Source organism: Balaenoptera musculus, chromosome 20 (genome assembly GCF_009873245.2).
Source record: "Balaenoptera musculus isolate JJ_BM4_2016_0621 chromosome 20, mBalMus1.pri.v3, whole genome shotgun sequence".
Lineage (NCBI taxonomy): Eukaryota > Metazoa > Chordata > Mammalia > Artiodactyla > Balaenopteridae > Balaenoptera > Balaenoptera musculus.
In genome coordinates, this window is record NC_045804.1 from 23,870,939 (window position 1) to 23,891,983 (window position 21,045).

Below are 21,045 nucleotides of genomic sequence, written 5' to 3' on the forward strand. Positions count from 1 at the left end.
ATCACTGTGTCTTAACTCCATTCTCTGTACCTTGAGCTTCCTAGTATCTTAATGTTACTTCTGGTACAATTGCTGAAATATGTGTATTTATATTTCTTTCATTTCATTCTTATCTCTCCCTCCCCCCTGCACCCCATTGCCTTGCCTGTCTTCCTTCCTTCCCCACTTTCTCCTTCCCTCCCTCCCTCTCTCTTCCTCTCTTTCTTTTCTTTTCTTTCTTTCTTTCTCTCTCTCTCTTTTTGAAATGTTTAATATAAGCATTTAACTTTGGCTTTACTGGAATTTAGTGTTCGATTTTTTTATTTTTTTTTAAACTGTAAACTAAAACGTAGAAATGATCAATCCCTGAAAACTGTAGCTAAACATATTCAGATTTTTTTTCTTTGTCTCACCTTTTCCAGTAATGACTCAGATGCATATAAAGATCAAATATCAGTATTACAAAATGAACAAGACCTGGTGAGAGAGGAAGCCCAGAAAATGAGTAGCCTTTTACCAACTATGTGGCTTGGAGCTCAGAATGGCTGGTAGGTACCAACTCTTTTAATATTAGAAATCTTTAGTCTTTCATTTTTGCTTTTGAAATCAGAAGATAACTAAAATGTGGTACATACAAATACAAACAAAAAGTGCTTATTAAAGCAAAGAATTTTATATACATACAATTTTGAGGTTATGTTGCAACTACCTCATAAACTGGACTTTGACTTGCATTGGTTCTGAGTGGTAAACCATATGTTTGTCACAGGATGTTCCTTTTATATAATATTCTTGGAAAAAGAGGTAAATAAAACTTTAAAATCTGGGTGATCTAGAAATAGGAGATCCTGAACAACAAAAGGTTTATATAAGCTAGAGTGTGTTCAGGGAATATCAAGGATTAAACAATCTCTTTGGCTTCAGGAGGGCCCAACTGTAAACATAACTTCTAGGAAAACCAGGACAAATCAGAGTCTGAAAGCTTAGGAGATGATAACAAACATTATAGGACTTTGTAGTAGTGTGGGGAGTCTTACAAACTTGTGCTTTTCCTAAGGTTAAACAGGATCACTAGTACATCTTTTCCATAAAGGTCTCATACTACAAAATGAAGGTTTGGCACACTTTTTCTATGAAGGGTCACATAAGAAATATGTTAGGTTTTGTGGCCATATGATCTTTGTAGCAACTTCTCAACTATGCTGTTGTGGTGCAAAAGCAGCCACTGCATTGAAGTGAACTGGTGTGGCTATGTTCCAATAATAATAAAACTTATGAACACTGAATTTCATCTGTCTCATATGTCATGAAATACTCTCCTTTTGATTTTCTTCCAACCATTAAAAAATGTAAAGACCATTTTTAGTTTGCATACTGTACTAAGACAGGTAGATGGCTAGATTTGGCTTATGGGCCTTAGTTTTCCACTCCCTGATATAAACCACTCTGTCATCAGAAAGCTCAGTATAGTAGAAAAGTAAGATTATTTTTTTTAAAAGGTTTATAGCCAAGGATTCTGAAGTATGGGGTAAACCTGAAACTAACTAACCATGCCTTAGTTCTGGCTTTTCATTCTTTGTATGTTTCTGTTTGCTTAAGCAGCTTATTTCTCTGCTTTAGGCCTACCCTTACTCTCATTGTTGTTTTTTCCTAAAATTTTTATGTTACTCTTCTTTCCTTCTGAAAGAACTTTGTGTTCATTATTAGATATAAACAACTACTTGATGTTCCCTATGCCTTACCAGTCTTGATTTTGTTCTTGCAGTTTGTATGTCCATTCATCTGTAGCCCAGTGGAGGAAATGTCTCCATTCTATTAAACTTAAAGATTCGATTCTCAGTATTGTGTAAGTTTTATTTTAGAAATTCTTCCATTCAAAAATATGTATTTTGGTATAAACTAGATTCTAAGACTATTAAAGTTAACATGTGCTTCATGACTAAATCAGTATCCATATTTTTTTGTAACCCTCTTTATGAGTGAGATTGAAACTCTAACTAGGAAGTAAACCGGAGAACTTTAAGTATAAGAGAAAACTTGCCAGGTTGATTCCTCACCATACTGAGAGTTCTTTAGTACTTTGGGGGAGAAAACCAATTAAACCCCATTAATTTATATTTGTTTTAGAGTATTCTTTATACTTTGTGAATATGTTGATTGGGGCATTGATTTACTAGTCCTCTTCTGTATGTTGACTATCAAAAGTCAGTTTGTCTGTTAGGTCCACAGAGCTGACTCTGTTAGTTCTACTTGGGGTGTGTGTCTCTGGTCTGTGGACCTTTTGTTGGTAGTCTGTGATGAGAGGAGGAACTTGGGCTAGAAAGTGAAACAACTGAGTCACCACACATGCTTTTTATTTAGTTGAGCTGACATTTTCATAGCAAGACTTTCTCAGTGAAGAAAAGAATGATGTTCATTTAGGTTCTCGTGTAAGCTCCTAATACATCACAGATTGGCCTTCTGAGAAACTCTGAACTAGCTCAGTAGCATGCAGTGTCTTCCGTATTCCCAAATGGAGAGTTCTAAAATCCCCATTCCTGTTTGCAGACATGTGAAAGGAATTGTGTTAGTGGCCCTGGCTGATGGTACCCTTGCAATCTTTCACAGAGGAGTTGGTGAGTTGTTATGAATATATAACATGTGTGCTAATTTGTTGCTTTGCAAGAGCATTTTCAAGCAGATTGGCTTCTTATGTTTTAAAGAAATGATACTTAATAGGAGAAAGAATAAAGGTTTAAACTGAATACTAACCGTGTATGACATCAGTGAATATGTGAGTTCTTGCCTGCAGACATACGTTAATAGTATACCTCAGTGAAAACCTGTTTACCATAATGAGCAAATAGTCCTCATGGTCCTCTTATATAATGTGCAATGGAGGTATTTATTTTTCACTCAAACACTTATTCAGTTAGGAGAAATTTAGTGAGAGGATATGTTTTCTTTTGCCCAATATTTTTAAAATAATTTGCAACCACTTATATTCGGAATGTTTTTAAAAAGAATTTTTAGTTGGGTAAGGTTTAATCATTTTCATGTTACGTTCTTTATATTCTTCCCCTTTAAACCAGTGTTTCTACCATCTGCACACAGAAGGGTGGTGGTGTCAGAAAACTGCCTTGAGTGAATTAAATTAAGGGAATTGAGCATGTAACTCCTTGGTACATGTACCAAACAAAAGTGATATTTCATTTCCTACCTACTAGAATGGTAGATCAGGGAAATATTATAAAAACATAGATCCACTAAATTCAGATTTTCACAAGACTTTTCCCAAAGTCCCATGTCCTTTGGGGCCTCAAGAAATGTGAGGTAGATGATACGCAGGTGCTAGAGATTGCTGGTGAATGACTCCATAACAAAAAGAGAGGCCTCTGTTTTACCTTGTTCAGGCCCTTTATAGACTTTATGTGAGTTTAATCCTTACAGCAACTTATGAAGAAAATTCTATTGTCATCCTCACTTTTATAGATGAGGAAACTGAGGCACAGAGTATTTTAGTCACTTGTTCATGGTCACTCAACTAGTGAGTAGAAGAACCTAGAAAAAATGGAATAATAAATATTTTGGTAAACTGAATCCAAAATTATATTGAACAAGATAAACAAAACACATTTACTAAGGATACATGTAAAGTCCTACATTTGGGTTCAGAAGAGTAGATGGAGGAGATATGTCTGAAGAGTGATATCAAACTCAATACGAGTTAACATCCTAAGCCTCATAGAAATTAGAGTCCAGAGCAGGGCTGGTGATAATCCTGCTCCACTCTAGTAGATCAACATTAAATGGATCTGGACAAAGCGGAGTTAGGATGAAGGTTCCATAAACTGTGGTGTGCTTGGTTTTGAAAGGAGAAGACAGGGCAGTAGCAATGAAGTGGGACTGGATTTATTCTGTGTTTCCATTAGGCAAAGCTATAGATTAATGAGTGGTTACATACAAGAAGGCAGGCAGACTTTAGCTAGGTATGGGGAATATTTTTAAGACAATTATAGCTTTCTTAAAATGGAACAGCTGCTTTGTGAGGTAGTATGTTTTCTTTCACTGAAATTGTTCAAGCAAAGCAAGCTTACAGTGGTTGGTTCTCATTTGTATGTATTTCTTTCATCACTAAAATTGTAGTATACATAATTCCTAAAGTGTTAGCAATGCATTGCCCTTGACTTCTACCCAAGAAGATACATCAAAATGCAAGTGAGCGAGAGCAGTATTATCCCCAAAATAACCTTAAATCCATTCTAATTCTTAAAATATTATTATAAAACAGGTAACTTATAACTGATTTATCACATCACTGCTGTTGAGAGCATGGGGATCCAGGTACTGGGTGACAGGTTGAACCATATGACCTTTGAGGTCTCTTCCAACTTTGCAGTTTATAGAACAAAAGAACTCAATCTCTGTAAATATACACTGAATACATGGTATCCGGGGGATGCTTCATCAATAAATTTAATTACACACCCAAATAGAATGTTTCTTGAATTAAAATTGAGTAAAAGGCGGTGTGCATAAACTAATCATCTGTTTCTTATTTTAAAGACGGGCAGTGGGATTTGTCAAACTATCACTTGTTAGATCTTGGACGACCTCACCATTCCATCCGATGCATGACTGTGGTACATGACAAAGTTTGGTGTGGCTATAGGAACAAAATTTATGTGGTTCAGCCAAAGGCCATGAAAATAGAGGCAAGTTAACCCATGTTTTCTGTACTTATTGAATTTGTATTACCTGAAGACCCTAAGACTTAATTATTTTCTTCTTTAGAAATTGTTATCTGAATCTGCGTGTTTTGGGGTGCTCCGGTGATATTTTGGATGAGTTTTCAGCTTTCTGTGTTACTTTACTTCTCCTTCTGCTTTTGACTATGAGTAGGGGAAGTGGTTTTTTAAAAAGGAAGGAGGATTCACACATGAATGACTAAATGTGTGTCTGAGTATCCGTAGATGCATACATGTATTATTTGAATACATGGTTCTTGAAATGTTTAGTTATGTAGAGGTGGTCTGAGAGCAGGGCTCTCAAGTCTCCCCCACTACTCAATGTGTATCCAGGCAAATCCATATATGTGTCACAGACTGAGGAATAATATTGCAGTGGGAATTTGTTGTAAAAACAAAAACCTCTTAGCATTAACATTGTTTTCTTAAAGTTTTGCCACAATATATAAATTTATTCTAATTGTTTAAGAAAAGAAAAACAGTAGGAAATTTTTAATATGAAAATTCTTTCCCAGTTCTGTCCCAAATCCTGTTCCCAACCCTAGAAGTTCCATTTGGCGTTTATTTTTTAGATGTATTCCTTACATGCAGATATCTATACACACACGCAGCATTGTAGGTTCCTTTTTGTTTAATTATAAACAGGATCTTATTTTTTGTATTGCTCTGTAACAATACAAAACCCCGAGGTTAAATTCAATCTTTTTGTTGAATGCTGTTACATAGAATGGATGTGTCAGCATTACTTTCATAAGTTGATATCCTACACAGTGCTGAAATCCAGCATCCTTTAGTTCTTCTTCATTTTGTTTTGCAGTCTAGGATAATAGCAATTGTGTATATAAGAGTAAACAATATTTAGGCTCCTCTTTTAATATATAGTCTGCCAAATTATTGTGCAAATTCGCACAGTTTTTAAACACGAACTCCTACATAATAATTAACATTGTGATTGAACAATCTTTTCTAGAAATCATTTGATGCACACCCCAGGAAGGAGAGCCAAGTGCGGCAGCTTGCCTGGGTGGGTGATGGCGTGTGGGTCTCCATTCGTTTGGATTCCACACTCCGTCTCTATCATGCACACACTTATCAACATCTGCAGGATGTGGACATTGAGCCTTATGTAAGCAAAATGCTAGGTAAGCTTCTAAAGCATTTTATCTTTGTCAGTCAAAGAAAATGGTTTATTTTTAAATGGTCTCAAATGCTGGGTTGAACCAATGAGTAAGTTGCCTCAGGAATAGTGAGCTCTTATCACTGAAAGTGTCAGGCAAATGCTCCATCTACCCTGTGGTTCTTGACAGAAACTTGGGATCATTTTTGACTCCTCTCTTGTTCCCCACATCTAATCCATCAGCAGGAACTGTCAAGTCTTCCCCCAGAATATCTTAAATCAGTTACGTCTTTTGTTTTGTTTTGGCCACGCCATGCAGCTTTCGGGATCTTAGTTCCCCAACCAGACATTGAACCCAGGCCCTGGCAATGAAACTGCCGAGTCCTAACCACTGGACCACCAGGGAATTCCCTTAAATTAGTTACATCTTTACATCTACCACTATTCCCACAGGCCAGGTCACCATTCTTTCCTCCCCAGACGACTATGAGCCTCTTAGCTGGTCTTCCTATCTCCACTCCAGTCAGTTTTCTGGATAGTAACCAGTGTGCAGATATCACTGTGACATACCTCCACTTATGTAATGCCAGCTACTCTCAGAATATTCTTGTCTTTAGGTGAGATGACATTTTGTGACATTATCAGAAGAACTTAAATGGTCTGGACCACTCTCCTTGCTCACTCTGTTCTGCCCACACTGACCTAAACTCAACAAGTTCTTTCCCATTTCAAGGCCCTCACATGTGCTGTATCCTCTGTCTGAGAAGTTTTTCTTAGTCCCTTTTACTTGGCTTTCAGGGCATAGCTTATGTGTCACATCCAGAAGAGACCTTTCCTGATCTCCCAGTTTTATTTAGGACCTCTTACACTTTTTCTTCATGGGCTTATCATTACTGTGGTTGTACCAGTATCGTACATACTGTCTCTCTCCCCCACAGAACTTAATCTTCATGAAGGGCAGGGACTGTCTTTGGCTTGTTCCTTGCAGTATCCTTAGCATCCCAGTCCAGTGCTGTATGACTATTAGGGATGTCACAAATGATTTCTTTATGAAGAGAGGTTGAACTGCATCAGTGGTTTTTAACTTTTTTAGAGTCGTTGCCCTCAGTGAACCTGATGTGCCCTCTCCCTTGAATGAGCCATATATACACATAGACATAAACTAATTTCAGGAATATACCTTGCCCATAAGTTAAAGATATCTAGCTTAGACTGTTTAAGGTTCCCTCTAACACTGTGATTCTATGATCACACTCTCATTTCTAGTAAGTAGAACTTATGAGTAACTAGATGCTGTTTGTCTTAAATGTATTATCTGTTTAATAATTTTGCCTCTCAAATCCCTGAAAATAAGATCAGTTTAAAAATTCCCTTGAAATAAAAAAGTGCGTTTTTTCTCCCTAAATTACATGCGTATGGTATCCTAAAATTTCTAAACTGCTTTAGACTCAAATATATAAACAAGGAAAGAGTATAGGTTTTGTTAGCAAAGATTGTTTCTTACCTGTGCAAAGAAATTTAAGGCAAGCAAGAACTCTCTCAGTTTATAAAATGGAAGGACATTTAATTTCCCCAATCTAGTAAACTGTTTTTGTTGAGGTTTTTTTGTTTTGTTTTGTGTTTTGGTTTGTTTGATTTGGTTTTGAAGCTCCTTAAGTAAATCCTGTATCGTATTTCCTGATCCCACAACATCTTCCTTCTGAATGATAATGTAATGCCAGCCACTTTTAGAGTTTTCTTTTTCCATTAACCATGAATTGTCAGATAGATGATAAAGCCAAATGAGAGGTCGCCTTGATTGATGTGCACCCTCTTCAGGAAACATCCAACTCGCTCTGGTCACATTTCCTCTCTGCTGTATTAGTCCAGCTACTCTTAGGGACTTGGAACCTAAAACATCATCTGCTCTAGTTTCTCAATAAAATGTTTTCTCTCCCATCATACAGGTACTGGAAAACTGGGCTTCTCTTTTGTGAGGATCACAGCTCTTATGGTGTCTTGCAATCGTTTGTGGGTAGGGACGGGAAACGGTGTCATTATCTCCATCCCATTGACAGAAAGTAAGTACGTTTTTAGGTAACTGTCACAGGAGAGTTGTGGGGAACAGCCTTGTCTGGAATTCAGGTAGAAGGAATTGTTTAGTTATTGGCAAATCTGTGGTAATTCAGAAAGTCAAACTGATGGCAGAGATCTAACTATTGTTCCTTCACTCTTTCTATGAAATGTATAGACTCTAGCAAGTATATCAGGACCAATATTTACAGTTAAAAGTTTTTCATTGTGAGAAACTCTTTCTCATTTCAGGAATCATGGTCCTATTTCATCTCAGATAATGGTTGATGTCCATTTTTTCTTTCAGCTTTATTGTACTAGTATCCAGAAACATTATCTAACTATCTAATATCCTAGTTTTTCTCTGTGGCAGTTAGTTTAGGATATTCCATTTGGCTTAAGAGTTGTGGGAGAAGTTTCTTAGGAGGTCAGCAAATCCTTCCTGACATTGGAGACAAGCCATCTACCTCTATTTGAAAAGAATGTGAACAATGTGTACATTGTATGTTTTTTATATTTGCTTCATTATTATTTTTGTGAACAAAATGTGCATTGTATGTTTTTCATATTATGTTCCATTACATTGATCATTCATTAAATAAGTGTTTTTGTGTTGCAAAATTCATGGGCAGGGAATGATTTGAAAAAAAAGTGCCATAAGTCCATAAAATAAGTCAATAAATAAACACCTCAGAATTTTCAGGGGAAAGGAGGAGGACTGGATGGTGGTATATCTGGAGCCTTTAAAGAACCTAAATTCTTTTTTTTTGGCCACACTGCGAGGCTTGTGGGATCTTAGTTCCCCAGCCAGGCAGAGAACCCGTGCCCCTGGCAGTGGAAGCAAGGAGCTCTAACCACTTATAAATCTACATGTTTAGATCACTTCTTATATCTTAAGAGATTCCAGGATCCCCAGAGTTCATTTCAGTTCTTTATAGACGAGAGTTCCATTTTAGCATAGTTAACTTGCACAGGATTTCTTAAAGAAAAGGGAGAAATATTAGCATTTAGAAAATGTTCCCCAGTAAGTTCTCATTCACTTAAATTGCTTTTAATTAAGAAAAGCAAAATCACAGTAAATAAAACTGTCCTTTTCGAGCAGAGATATTCTTTAGAGGCTTTGGTAAGAACTTTGTGTGTTTCTTGGTATTATACCAAGTTGGATTTTGTTAATTGAGTTAGGAGCTTTGAGCTCCTGAGTTGCCAGATAGAAGACGCTGAGAGTGGCATCTCATAGTAATCCTTCTCCTCCCTGTCATGCACCTCTCCATGTCCCCTTTCCTCCTTTCTCACTTTAGCCGTAATCCTCCACCAGGGACGTTTACTGGGGCTGAGGGGTAAGTGCAGATCCTGAACCACACTCTTCTTTCTGGCTTCTCATGGCCACCGTGAGGCCATTCTCACGTCTCTAGATACCCTCTTGAATGTTCCTAAATGTCATCCACTTGCAGTCACTGCATTGCAGCAGGTGTTTTTTTGTTTTTGTTTTTTTTAATGTTTGTTACCTGGCCACCAAACTACTGCTCAGCAGCTTAGTCTATTTATCATCTTTTGTTGCAGCTGACCTTTCTTTCAGACTTTGTTTTCCCTCCAATAAAAACACGAAACATCTCTGAAAACTGTCATTAATCTACATTGTTTACTCCTGTTACCAATCATGTTTCTTTCATTTACTTACTGGTCCATGGAATGGGGATGTTTTGTGAGTCTGGTCATTCTAAAATAATTCAGCAAACCATCAGTCTGGTGTAAATAAAAGCTACTCTATTGTACTGGATGGATCCTTTTAAACACAACTTTTTACCACCCCTCAAGGGAGATATTCTTACCACAAGGGAGAAAAAAATCAAAAGATAAACTATAAAAATTCTGCTAAAAAATATACCTATTTACTTTAAGCTATATAACCGGTTAGTTTTCTAAAATGAGGATTAAAAAACAAAACAGACATACCTAAGAAATCTTTTCTTTGGTTAACTAAAATGATTTTTTTTTTAATTAATAGATGTGTTTAAAAAGTAAACTTAGCTATTGCTAGACTGGCAAAATCCCCTACTCCATTTACTGAGAAACTTAAAAATAACTAGCATGCTATATATCTTTTTTTTTCCAGCTTTGTCTTGAGTTGGCATTGCTGCCCTTGTTTTATCTCAACTGGCTGTAGCTTTTAGATAATACCATAAGGATTAACCAGTAATCTATGGCATCATTACTGTTTTCTAGGGGAAAATATTTGGTGTTTGGTTTTCTATTGCAGCAAATAAAACCTCAGGAGCATCAGGAAATCGTCCTGGAAGTGTCATCCGTGTATATGGTGATGAAAACAGTGATAAAGTGACACCAGGGACATTTATACCCTATTGTTCAATGGCACATGCACAGCTTTGCTTCCATGGGCACAGGGATGCTGTGAAATTCTTTGTGGCAGTCCCAGGTGAGTTAGATTATTCTATTGAGAAGTTGTATGTTCGGTTGACTGTTGAACAATGTGCATTTGAACTGCACTGATCCACTTATACACAGATTTTTTTCAGTAGTGAACACTACAGTACTACGTGATCCATGGTTGGTTGAATCTTTGGATGCAGATTGTGGACACAGAGGAACCATGAATATGGAGGGCTGACTATTAATTTCACTCAGATTTTTGACTGCGCAGAGGGTCAGTGCCCCAACCCCTGCATTATTCAAGGGCCAACTGTAATTGTCTGTCCCTTGGTTCCTCTACCTAGTCTAATACTAAGTACTGAAATTACAGATAATTCTAATATAACGCATGAAATGTTCTATAACGGAGGTATGAATAAAGTGCTATAGAGATACTTGATAGAAGCTGTTTTGGAATCTCTCCTCTACCCCAAAAGCAAACCTGATATTTATTTAGGAGACTTCTTTACTTTTGAAAAGCAATGGTATTATTTTGTCACTGCAGAATACTGAAAATGGTTTTGGCCTCATAAAGGAGATTTCTAGAAAGAAGTCCCTATCATCAAGGCTATATTCAGGAAGAGATGGAAAATGTGCTCTGATACCTTTAGCGCTGTGGCAAAGAACAGCAGGAGTCTGGGGGTCTGGGCCTTTACCACTTGCCTTGTTGTCTTGAGCAAATTGCTTAACCTCTGATACTCATTTCTTTGTTTCCTAAGTGGATGTGATTAATATCTGCTCTGCCAACCTCATTTGTTGTAAAGATTAATGAAAGGGCTTTGGGAACTATAAAGCACCATCCAGATGAAAGGTGGCAGTGATGACGTCCAATGAAAAATGTTCTGTCCCTTGAGAATATTAAAGTGATGTTACTGATCATCTGTAAGCAGGACCTATGTTTTGGATTTTTTCCCCCTGTAAGAGGCAAGTTTAGGAGTTAGACAGAGTTCAAATCTGGCTTTGCCACACCAACTGTGTGATGTTGGACATGGTGGTATCTCAGTGTATTAGTCAGGGTTCTGCAGAGGAACAGAACCAATAGGGTATGTGCGCGTGCGTGCGTGTGTGTGTGTGTGTGTGTGTGTGTGTGTGTGTGTGTATGAGAGAGAGTGAGTGAGCGCAAAGAGGGGGAGGGAGGGAGAGAGAGATTGATTTAATTTAAGGAATTGGTTCATGTGATTATGGGGGCTGGCAAGTCTGAAATCTGCAGGGAAGGCTGGCAGGCTGGAGGCCTAGGAAAGAGCTGATGTTTGCAGCTGAAGTGTAAAGGCAGCCCGGAGGCAGAATTCCCTTTTCCTTGAGGGACCTATCTTTTTCTCTTAAGGCCTTCAGCTGATTGGCCCACCCACATATTATGGAGAGTAATCTGCTTTACTCAAAGTCCACTGATTTAAATGTTCATTATTTCTAAAAAATACCTTCACAGCAGTATCTAGACTAGAGTTTGAGCAAATGTCTCGGCACCAGAGCCAAGACATTTGACACATAAAATTAGCCACTATAATTTTTCCCAAGGATGTTCCAAAGATTAAATGATTAAATGTATATAGTATAGGGTTGGCACATGGTACCCTAACCAATTATTCAGTATTCTTAACAACATGGTAATGAACTTCTTGAAATGTACATGTATATTTTTGTATAGTTATCGCCTCAGAATAAACTTCTAGATATGGATTTTTTTTTAATTTATTTTTTGGCTGCGTTGGGTCTTAGTTGTGGCACATGGGATCTTCCGTTGTGGCTCACGGGCTCTTGTTGCAATGTGCAGGCTTCTCTGTAGTTGTGGCGTGCGGGCTCTCTAGTTGTGGCATGCAGGCTGCAGAGTGTGTGGGCTCTGTATTTGTGGTGCAGGGGCTTCAGAGCATGTAGGCTCTGTAGTTGTGGCGTGCGGGCTCAGTAGTTGTGGCACATGGGCGCATGCCCTGCGGCATGTGGGATCTTAGTTCCCCGACCAGGGACTGAACCAGCGTCCCCTGCATTGCAAGACGGATTCTTAACCACTGGACCACCAGGGAAGTTCCTTTTCTTGCTTTTTTTTTTTTTTTTTTTTTTAAATAATGCCATAGAGTCCCCTTTGAGTTTCCTTTATATTTCTCTAATCCCCTTCCCTTCCTTCTTTCCTGTCCATCTATAACCACTATCCTGAAGTTGACATGTATCCTTCTGCCCATGTTTTTGTATTTTTACTACATTGGAACATATCTATAAACAATATATAGTATTTTTTGTATTTTTAAGTCTTATGTTACATATATATTATTCTGCAACTTATTTCTCATTTTTGAGATTTGTTAATATTTATGCATAAAAATCTAGTTCATTCATTTAACCGTGGTATTCTAATATCTGAATAAATATGCTACCTTTTATCCATTCTCCTATAGATCAGCTTCTAGGCTTTTTCTCTGTTTTCCCTCCACTATTAAAAAACAATACTGCAGTAGACCTTCTTGTGCATATGAGAGAGACTTTTCTGTTGGGTATAAATCTGGAAATGGAATTGGCAACATTGTTGTTTGTTGGCCAGTTGGCCCTAAGGATTAAACCATTCAGGATGGCCTTAATATCATACCACTGTGCTCTTGCTTCTGTGGCAAAACTAACTAGTCTGCTAACAGAAGTTATGTCTAGCAGGCTTGATTTCTTCTAGAGTATAATTGAATAATGCATGAATGAGGCACTGTGAAAATAAATCAAACTGTCCTATCCATGTCCAACATAAATTAATTGTTTATAAAGTGTTTCACATCATGGGACTATGTCCTGTTATCACCTAAAGGCATGGTCTGTGTAGTTTGACCAAAGGACAGCAGACCTGGCAAGAAAAAAATACCCCACACTCATAGAGGTTATAGTGTGAATGATATTTCAAGGTTTCTCTCTATCATTTCATGCTTAAAGATTCTACCTTAGAACTTAAATGTTAGAACAAATTACGCAATACCCAGTAATTTTATTTGCATAGTCTAAATTAAAAATAAGATGTACTTTTCTTAAATATGAGGAAACCATGGATTTGAAATCAATTCAAATATTAATTATGAATATCCAAATTCATAAGGCTTATGTTGAAGACTTTTCTCAGTCTCTTACATAAACACACATGTACCCTTCCAGGGGAGAGATCTTTCCACTACCCCTCAGATAAAACAATGTAGATTATAATAGTCTGAAGCAGGCAGCTAAGACCAGCCGAGCCATATACAGATTTCATACTGGATTCTGGACCAATTTCTGTTTTGGTACAAAATAGCTTTACTTGGATTTCAAATTGGGCTTTCATGACCTTTATAGATGTTTTCTGATCATGCAGAGGCTTCTTACATCCCCAGTACTTTGGCTGTATTAGAATGTACTTACCTTGTTCAGCTTTCTGAAAATATTCAGAAAAAATGAGTCTCTCCCACCCCAATCCTTGATAAGTAATAGTCACTTCTGTTCCTGTATAAATAGGTCAAGTCATCAGCCCACAAAGTGGCAGCAGTGGCACAGATCTAACAGCTGACAGAGCAGGGCCATCTGCACAGGAGCCTGGCAGCCAGACACCCTTGAAGTCTATGCTTGTCATCAGTGGAGGAGAGGGCTACATTGACTTCCGAATGGGTAGGTCATTGGTTCTGGGGGCTTCGTTTCCACTGTTCCGTGATGTGGATTTTCACCCACAGTAAACAAGAAGCTCAGATACATGATTTCTAAGAGGTTTTCTTTGAACCCTTTACTTGGAAAATGATTTTATATTTCTTTTTTTCCTACTTTCATGATTTTTTTTTTCTTTTTATACCAAGGTGTGTTTATTTGAAGGAGCATTAGAAAATAGCAGGGTTTGGTCGTATGTTGAGGTATATGTGAAGAGCATATGGAGTCAGAGGCCTTGGGGAAATTATTCAACCTCCCAGAACCTCAGTTTCCTCACCTGCAAAGTGGAGAAATAAAAATACTTCATAAAGTGTTGTTTGTAGCCAAATTCATTTCATTTGTTCATTTTCTCACCTTATAAACAATAATTATCTACTGTGTACCTGTTAGCCTTGAGCTTGAGATACAAAAACAGATCAGACAAAGTCTCCCTCCAATAAATTATAGAACAATACAGAGATAGAAACATGTTAATAAATTACAGTGTTACAGATGCTCTGATGGGGAGTAGTCAGTTTTTCCTAGGGGTAGGGGAAGAAGGAAATCAAGAAATGATGCTTGAGATGACTCAGTACTGAAGAGCCTGAGTCTGAAGAATTGGGGTGGGGATGGTATGGGGAAGGCTGGGGAGACTGGCATTCCAACGTAAGAGGTAGCTTGACCAAGGCTTAGAAATGTGAAACCACCTTAGTTGAAGAAAAACTACTTAAAAATGACTGGAGCATGGAGTAGAAGCAAATATAAATTTGACCAGAGATAAATCTAGAAATGGAGGGAGGCCTTTATATACCTAATTAAGGAGTTTGTACTTTAAAGCAAAGGAAAATTATTGGAGGACTTTAAATAGAAGAGCAATATGATTATATGTGTGTGTAAATGGATTGGAGGTATAAGACTAGAGGTAGGCAATGGGTTAGGAAAAAATGAATGAGTAAGGTAGAAACGGTAGGAGTAGACTAGCACTACGATGGGGAATTGGTAACTAACAGGATGTGAAGGAAGAGGTAGTGATCCATTTACTTAGAGTTAATGACTATCAGAACAGAAGCAGCAGATCTGGAGGGAGTGGAATGAGGAGTTCTGTGTGGGACATGTTGACCTTGGAGTGCATGGAAGTTGGGAGTTATCTAGGTGGAAGATGTCCATTGGGCTTTTGGGTATAAGGGTTTCATGTCTCAGGAGGGAGGAATATGAGGACTACTGACGTGCAGTGGCACTAAAAGTCACAAGGGTTGATGAGTTCACCCAAGGAGAATATGTAGGGGCCAGAAGAAAAGGTTCTAGGATAGAACCCTGTTTTAATACTCCATTTAAAGAATCATTAGAGCTTATGAAGGGATCTAAGAAGGAATGGCCAGAGAGGTTTCAAAGAAAACACAGAGAACTGATGTTTGTGAAAGTGTAGTGCTTTGTAATCTGTAAAGCACTGTGGTGTAAATTTATTTATTTGCTATAAATAAAGGAACCTTTTGGACTGGCCTAAAATCACAATGATTGAAAAAGTTTCTAAACGTAAGGCTTTAGAGAATATAATGTAGACTGGTGACTAATACTTTAGTTTTAATTCTGTTAAAAAAAAAGAATATAAAATTTAGGGTCATATAAATGACAATGTGCCACATATAATTAGTATAAACTAAAATTTCTGATGCAGAAGGCTTGTTGACACATTTTTAAGGCAGGGCTTTTAATGTTAAGTTTAGGAATGGTGATGTCAGTAGGAATGGAGTCACTTCAAAGTGAACTGACTGTTGGTGCAGAATTCCTTTATAGAGATGGCCTTCACTCGGCTGGGTGATTTTTGGAACTTTTTCTTCGATTGCAACATGGTAGTCTGAACCACACTAAAGAGTATGTCAGTAAAATCTTTATGTGTTTTTTTCATTTCCACTGAAAGTTTCTTCCATTTTGGATCCTAAAAATAACATAAAAATTGCTTAACCAGGTTTGTCAGTATCTCTAGGTAATCCAGCCTGAAAAGCAGAATTTGTCTTAAAGCATAGGTTAATTTTAATAGTAAACATACTTTTTTAAAATTGAATTTGATCTTTTTTTTGTTCCATTTCCTTTTTCATATCCTGTAATATTTTAACTATGAGAAATTGATCTCAGTAGTCTTTTTCAGAAGTTAGGCAGTGAAGATTGTGACTCATGGCATTTCTTTTACTGTGTTCTCTGAAATGGGCGTCAGACAAATTTTATGCATGCTGCTCATGGACTAACCATGAGGCTGATGTACATCAGCCTGTATCTTCAAAATGCTTAACCGGAGTCTCTGTTTCATCCACCAGGTGATGAAGGTGGAGAATCAGAGCTTCTTGGAGAGGATCTTCCACTCGAACCTTCTGTCGCCAAAGCGGAAAGGAGTCACTTGATAGTGTGGCAAGTGATGTATGGTAGTGAGTGAACCCATAGGAAACAGGTGGCGACGGGGAAGCCATCTCTTCTGCATGGTTTATTTTCCCTTTTTCCCTTTATTTAATGCTCTCTTTGTGAAATAAGTTTCACCACATAATGTATGAGCATTTTTTTTCTGTTAACTATGCTATAAAATCTGTCCTACTGTAACAATACAGGAACTAGCTGTTTTACTGCACCAGTGTTATAGGCAATTTCAGTATATTATGAACAAATCAAAGAATGTTTACTTTCTGCAAACTGGTGAATTTTAGAAAGCAATCCAGTTGTGGTTTACTCTGCCACAGCTAATGTCACTTACTTCATTTGATGGGGTCACTTTTTAGCTATCACTAATAATGGAATTAATGGAAACACTTGATAAATGAAACTGTACCATTAAGTACAATAGTAAAGTTTTCCCCAATGTATTATAAAATTGACACAAACTAATAACAGGTAGATTATCAGGATTTATCTAAATGTCCCGAGAGGGCTAAATGCTAACTGTAAATTACTTTAACTTTCACTTTCAAATCTGACAAATCTTGTTTATATGGTATATAAAACTTTGTTTTCATCAGATTTTGCGGGGGGGGTTTTATATTAAAGAAATTAAGACTACACTATTTAAATAAAAGTTTCTTGTTTCTGACTTACTAGAGCTCTAAAGTTTATGAGGCCTGCTTCTCTGAATATTCTGTTTTTTTTGTTTGCTTGTTTGTTTTTGAGACTAGTCTCTCATTTTCATACTGACATGTTTGAAAGGTTTATTATTTATAAGGCTTAGAAGATACACTTCAGCAATGGGAGGATTTTTTTTTAAGGAAATTGTGTTTTGGATTTCTTGTATCAATGGATGATGGTGGTTGGATGAGTTTTTTTCCGTGTAAAAAATTTACTTGTTTACCAATTGTTCTTGGACTGCTCTTATCAGTTAGTAAGAGTAAAGCTGTAGTGGTGATGGAGTATGGCCTAATGAACTGAACAAGAGATTTAATTAGAAATGGTATTTTCTCTTGTTCTGTATAAAACTACACAACTGCCAGTACTTGATATTCTGTATGTAAATGGTATTTAAGCTTTTGTGCCCTTTTGAGATTAAAAGGCCATCCTCAATGAAGAAGACTTTGAAGGAGAAGAAGACAAAGCCAAAATAGCATAAAGTAAAAGTTGACATTACAATCTTCACTCACAATGCCCATTTAAAAAATAGAGTCTGGGTATAATTGATTTTCTTGTTTAATAAGTTTTAAAAAACCATTATGCTGCAGTTTTTTTCCCTCTCAGTCTTCTTGAAAATTTATGATTTATCATTCTTAATCCATTACTTTAAGCAAAACTAAATATAAGTTTAAGCACTGTCTTAAAATATGAAGTTATTGGACAAAGGCCCCGCCAGTCATCAGAAGGACTACTTCAGGAAAAGGAAACAACAAAAGTCTCAGATTGTCTAAGCATCCTTAAGGACCAAGGACTTTTCTTTTGAACTGTAATGGAGAGATATTTGTAAAAAGTACTACCAGTGTCTTTTAAGCATATAGATGATTAGGCTAGATTATAAAGTACACGGGATTTAATGCGTCAGAGGAGGCCTTTGGATCCATTTGGCCACAGGTGTCTATAAGCACATTATGTACACAGTACAATTGTGGCCACTTTAGATGGCTAGGAGAAAAAAAGCTCTTTTGGTAAAAGCTGTATTAAAAGGATAATTTTTTTACTTGAGCTACTTAGTCACTTTTTTCAGGGCACCAAAACTTAGGTCACTTTTCCATAGCTTATAAGCTATGTTTTATTTTATTTTATTTTATTTTATAAATCTGAGCCATTGTTGGCAATACCTTAAAAAAAAAAAAACCACATTATTAAATATTTTGGAGGAATGTTGTATAAATTCACAAAAAAGAGACACCAAAGTGTTCGGGAATTTTAATCCCAAGAAGTAAACATCCCAGAGTCAGACCCCATGTATTGTTCGGTCTTTTACATGTTTCTATGACTGACTGTAATTTAGGAAATCAGGAGTTAAAGATGAAAAATGCAAACATGTTACAGTGGTTGTTTATTGCTCTTTTTAAGCTTACCGGCTTTAACTTAAGGAATATAGGTGTGTAGTTATTTTATCTAAAATTGTCAGATATCTGTGGCCCTGTTAACTTCAGGGACTAGAGAGTACAAAAATGTCTGTAAAATTTGTTTTAAGAGCTTGTCTTTATGTTTGTAATTTCAGTTAAATATTTTTTGCAGGTTGCTTTACTTCCACCTTTTCCCCAACAATAGGCTTATATTCTTGTAGCGTTCACTTTGGTCAAGGTGGTAGCCTTAGGAAGAAAATGCCAAAATGTAAGCTTCTTGCAAGCAGCGAGTGGTTGGTGTAATTGCCTGTAGCTACCGCATCAGTGGTAAAGAAGAGGCTTGAGTACCTCAGGTTGGTCTCTCCATGTAAAAAAAAAATTACCCCTATTGGAAGAAATAAGGAATACCTGAGAATTTTCTCATTCTGTTACGTTTGGGTTATGTATGATGTTGAACCATGTGAAATTGCTGATGTTCAAACGTTGCTGATTTACAAAAATGACAGTATCATATACATCAACGTAATACTTACTGCTCAATGCAGGTTAAAATCCCTGTGAGGCAAAGGGAGAATATTCTTTAGGAACTCAGTTTTGAGTGTTTTTTTCTAATTTGTGTGGATCTAAATTTTTTAAATAGGAATGAATATCTTAATAGCTGCAGCTTGTTGAGAGTGTAAAACATTTTGAATACAAAATATGCAGCACATAACTTTTCACATGAAGCGTGTTTGCATAGAAAAGGTTAAAATACATTCTCTCAGTTTCTGTGTTGTTCATTTCTTGTAAAGGTCTTCCTACGTGTGAGAATGGACCCTTTAACATAGGTTGCCTTAGTGACAAAACAAAGCAAAACAATTGTCTCATAATACTAACTGTCCTAAAGAACGTGTGTCTTGCAAATGCTGTGGAACTGAATATTTATTTCCTTGTGAGTATTATGACCATTACCAAAGGATTCAACCAGATTTAGGGCTCTTCTTAATTGATCATGTTGAGAAAGGGACTCGTTTTGGTCCCAGTTTGTACTAAAGGAATAGAAGAGAAGAGAGAATTAAATGTGGAAATCATAAATGCTTTTCTAACAGGGTTATGCTATTTTGTAACACTAAATGTCTTTTCTTTTCTTTTTAAAAAATTAAGTTTTTATTATTAATTTTGTCATACATTTCTCAACACTTGAATATATTTTAGCCATTTTGTGGTCTGAATTTGTTTTTTGTCCAGGACATTTTATTCAGAATTTTACTTGCCTCTATAATCTTCAAAATGGGTTCTAGAGGGTCCCACTTGCTGTTTCTTTAGAGGCTGATGCTTCATTTCTATGAGCAAAAAGCTCATTTAGCAATGTAGTTATTTCAGTATTTATTTCTATTATGGAATCCCTGGGGTTCGGAATGTAACTTTGTACATGAAATATATATAAATATGTATATGACACATGTATGAGGACTGTGTTTTGTTTTGTTTTTGCCTTTCCTAGGGGTCTGACCTCGATTTATATTTCAAAGTCCAATAATCGTCTCCCATCAGACATGTCATCTCCAAGGGTCAGGACTGTCGCCACTTGGCACTGGCTGAGGGTGAGCAGTGAGCAATACATGAAGAACATGTCTGCTTGGCTCACGTGTTTAAGTGACATATGAATAATAGACAATAGGGCTTTCTAGAAATGTGGGCGAGCTGAGTAACAACCCACACATGATACCAAAGCATACCATTTGCTAGGTTACTCAGTAATAAGAAGCAGGCTGTAATGTAGATGTTAATAATATGGTGTGCTTATTGTGATCCATTTGCTTGGGAGAGACTCTGGAAGGAAGGATGATTATAAAACTAATCATGTGGTAGCACAATGTGAATCCATATTCAGTACAGTGGTATTTAGTCTAATGTCATGTGCTTTGTTTACAAGATTGTGGGGTTCTGACATGATAGTAAAAGTAGTCCTGACTGGCATGTGATAGGACAGTTCACTAGATGAAGGCACAGCCATCTATCCAGTGAGGTTGGATGCTCTAGAATATAATGAATAGCCTGTCTCATTCCTACTTTACAGGACCTTACCTAACTGCCCCTTAGTCCTTTGGAGCCTGCCAAGTCACTGTTTTGGAAGCTGACTTTTTTTGAGCCTCATTTAATCATGTTCCTGATTCAGCCAGTCTCTAGTGAGAGACTAGGTTTAACGGCGCAGGACAGCGAACATTCATATTAATTTTATTGAGGGAACGGACAGGAGCCCTGTAATCTTACCTGGAACTGTAGCCCTCACTCCCACCCAGTGGTGAGACTCTCTTTCAAAACTTAGTGGAAAGATACTGCCTAAACCTCCAAGCTCTTCGTCACCAGCCCCAAGGCCTCTCACACTCGGCGTGGGCACGAGAGCCCTGGTGACCACAAAAGCACGGACTCCATCTTCAGCAGTGGCCAATATGTTAGGAAAGGTATTGTAGTTAGGGAACTTCTCAGAATACCTTAAATATTTGGTAATTAATACAGTTCAGTTTTACAACTCACTTCCTTTAGAGACAGTGGTATAGTGGGAAAGAAGGCAGTAGACCTGAACAGGCCCTGCCCCTACTGTGACCCTCGGCCACTCAATTCAACACAGTACTCCACAGCCACCCAC

At 37.2% G+C, this 21,045-nt stretch overlaps 1 protein-coding gene across 11 annotated transcripts in view; it reads left to right on the forward strand.

Annotated features, from left to right (window-relative positions):
- The window catches only part of SPAG9 (sperm associated antigen 9), a 155,629-nt gene extending 135,769 nt beyond the window's left edge, over positions 1 to 19,860 (forward strand). For 6 of the 11 annotated variants that reach the window (XM_036838218.1, XM_036838219.1, XM_036838221.1 and 3 more), the window contains 10 exons: positions 402 to 527; positions 1,745 to 1,825; positions 2,527 to 2,594; positions 4,525 to 4,673; positions 5,677 to 5,848; positions 7,770 to 7,883; positions 9,174 to 9,212; positions 10,133 to 10,309; positions 13,759 to 13,908; positions 16,233 to 19,860. In XM_036838218.1, coding sequence (XP_036694113.1) covers positions 402 to 527; positions 1,745 to 1,825; positions 2,527 to 2,594; positions 4,525 to 4,673; positions 5,677 to 5,848; positions 7,770 to 7,883; positions 9,174 to 9,212; positions 10,133 to 10,309; positions 13,759 to 13,908; positions 16,233 to 16,348 — 1,192 coding nt within the window. In that variant the 3' untranslated portion in view covers positions 16,349 to 19,860. The remainder of the gene's footprint in view (positions 1 to 401; positions 528 to 1,744; positions 1,826 to 2,526; positions 2,595 to 4,524; positions 4,674 to 5,676; positions 5,849 to 7,769; positions 7,884 to 9,173; positions 9,213 to 10,132; positions 10,310 to 13,758; positions 13,909 to 16,232) is intronic. The other 5 variants (XM_036838220.1, XM_036838222.1, XM_036838224.1 and 2 more) reach the window with 1 other exon arrangement.
- Positions 19,861 to 21,045: the final 1,185 nt, after the last annotated feature.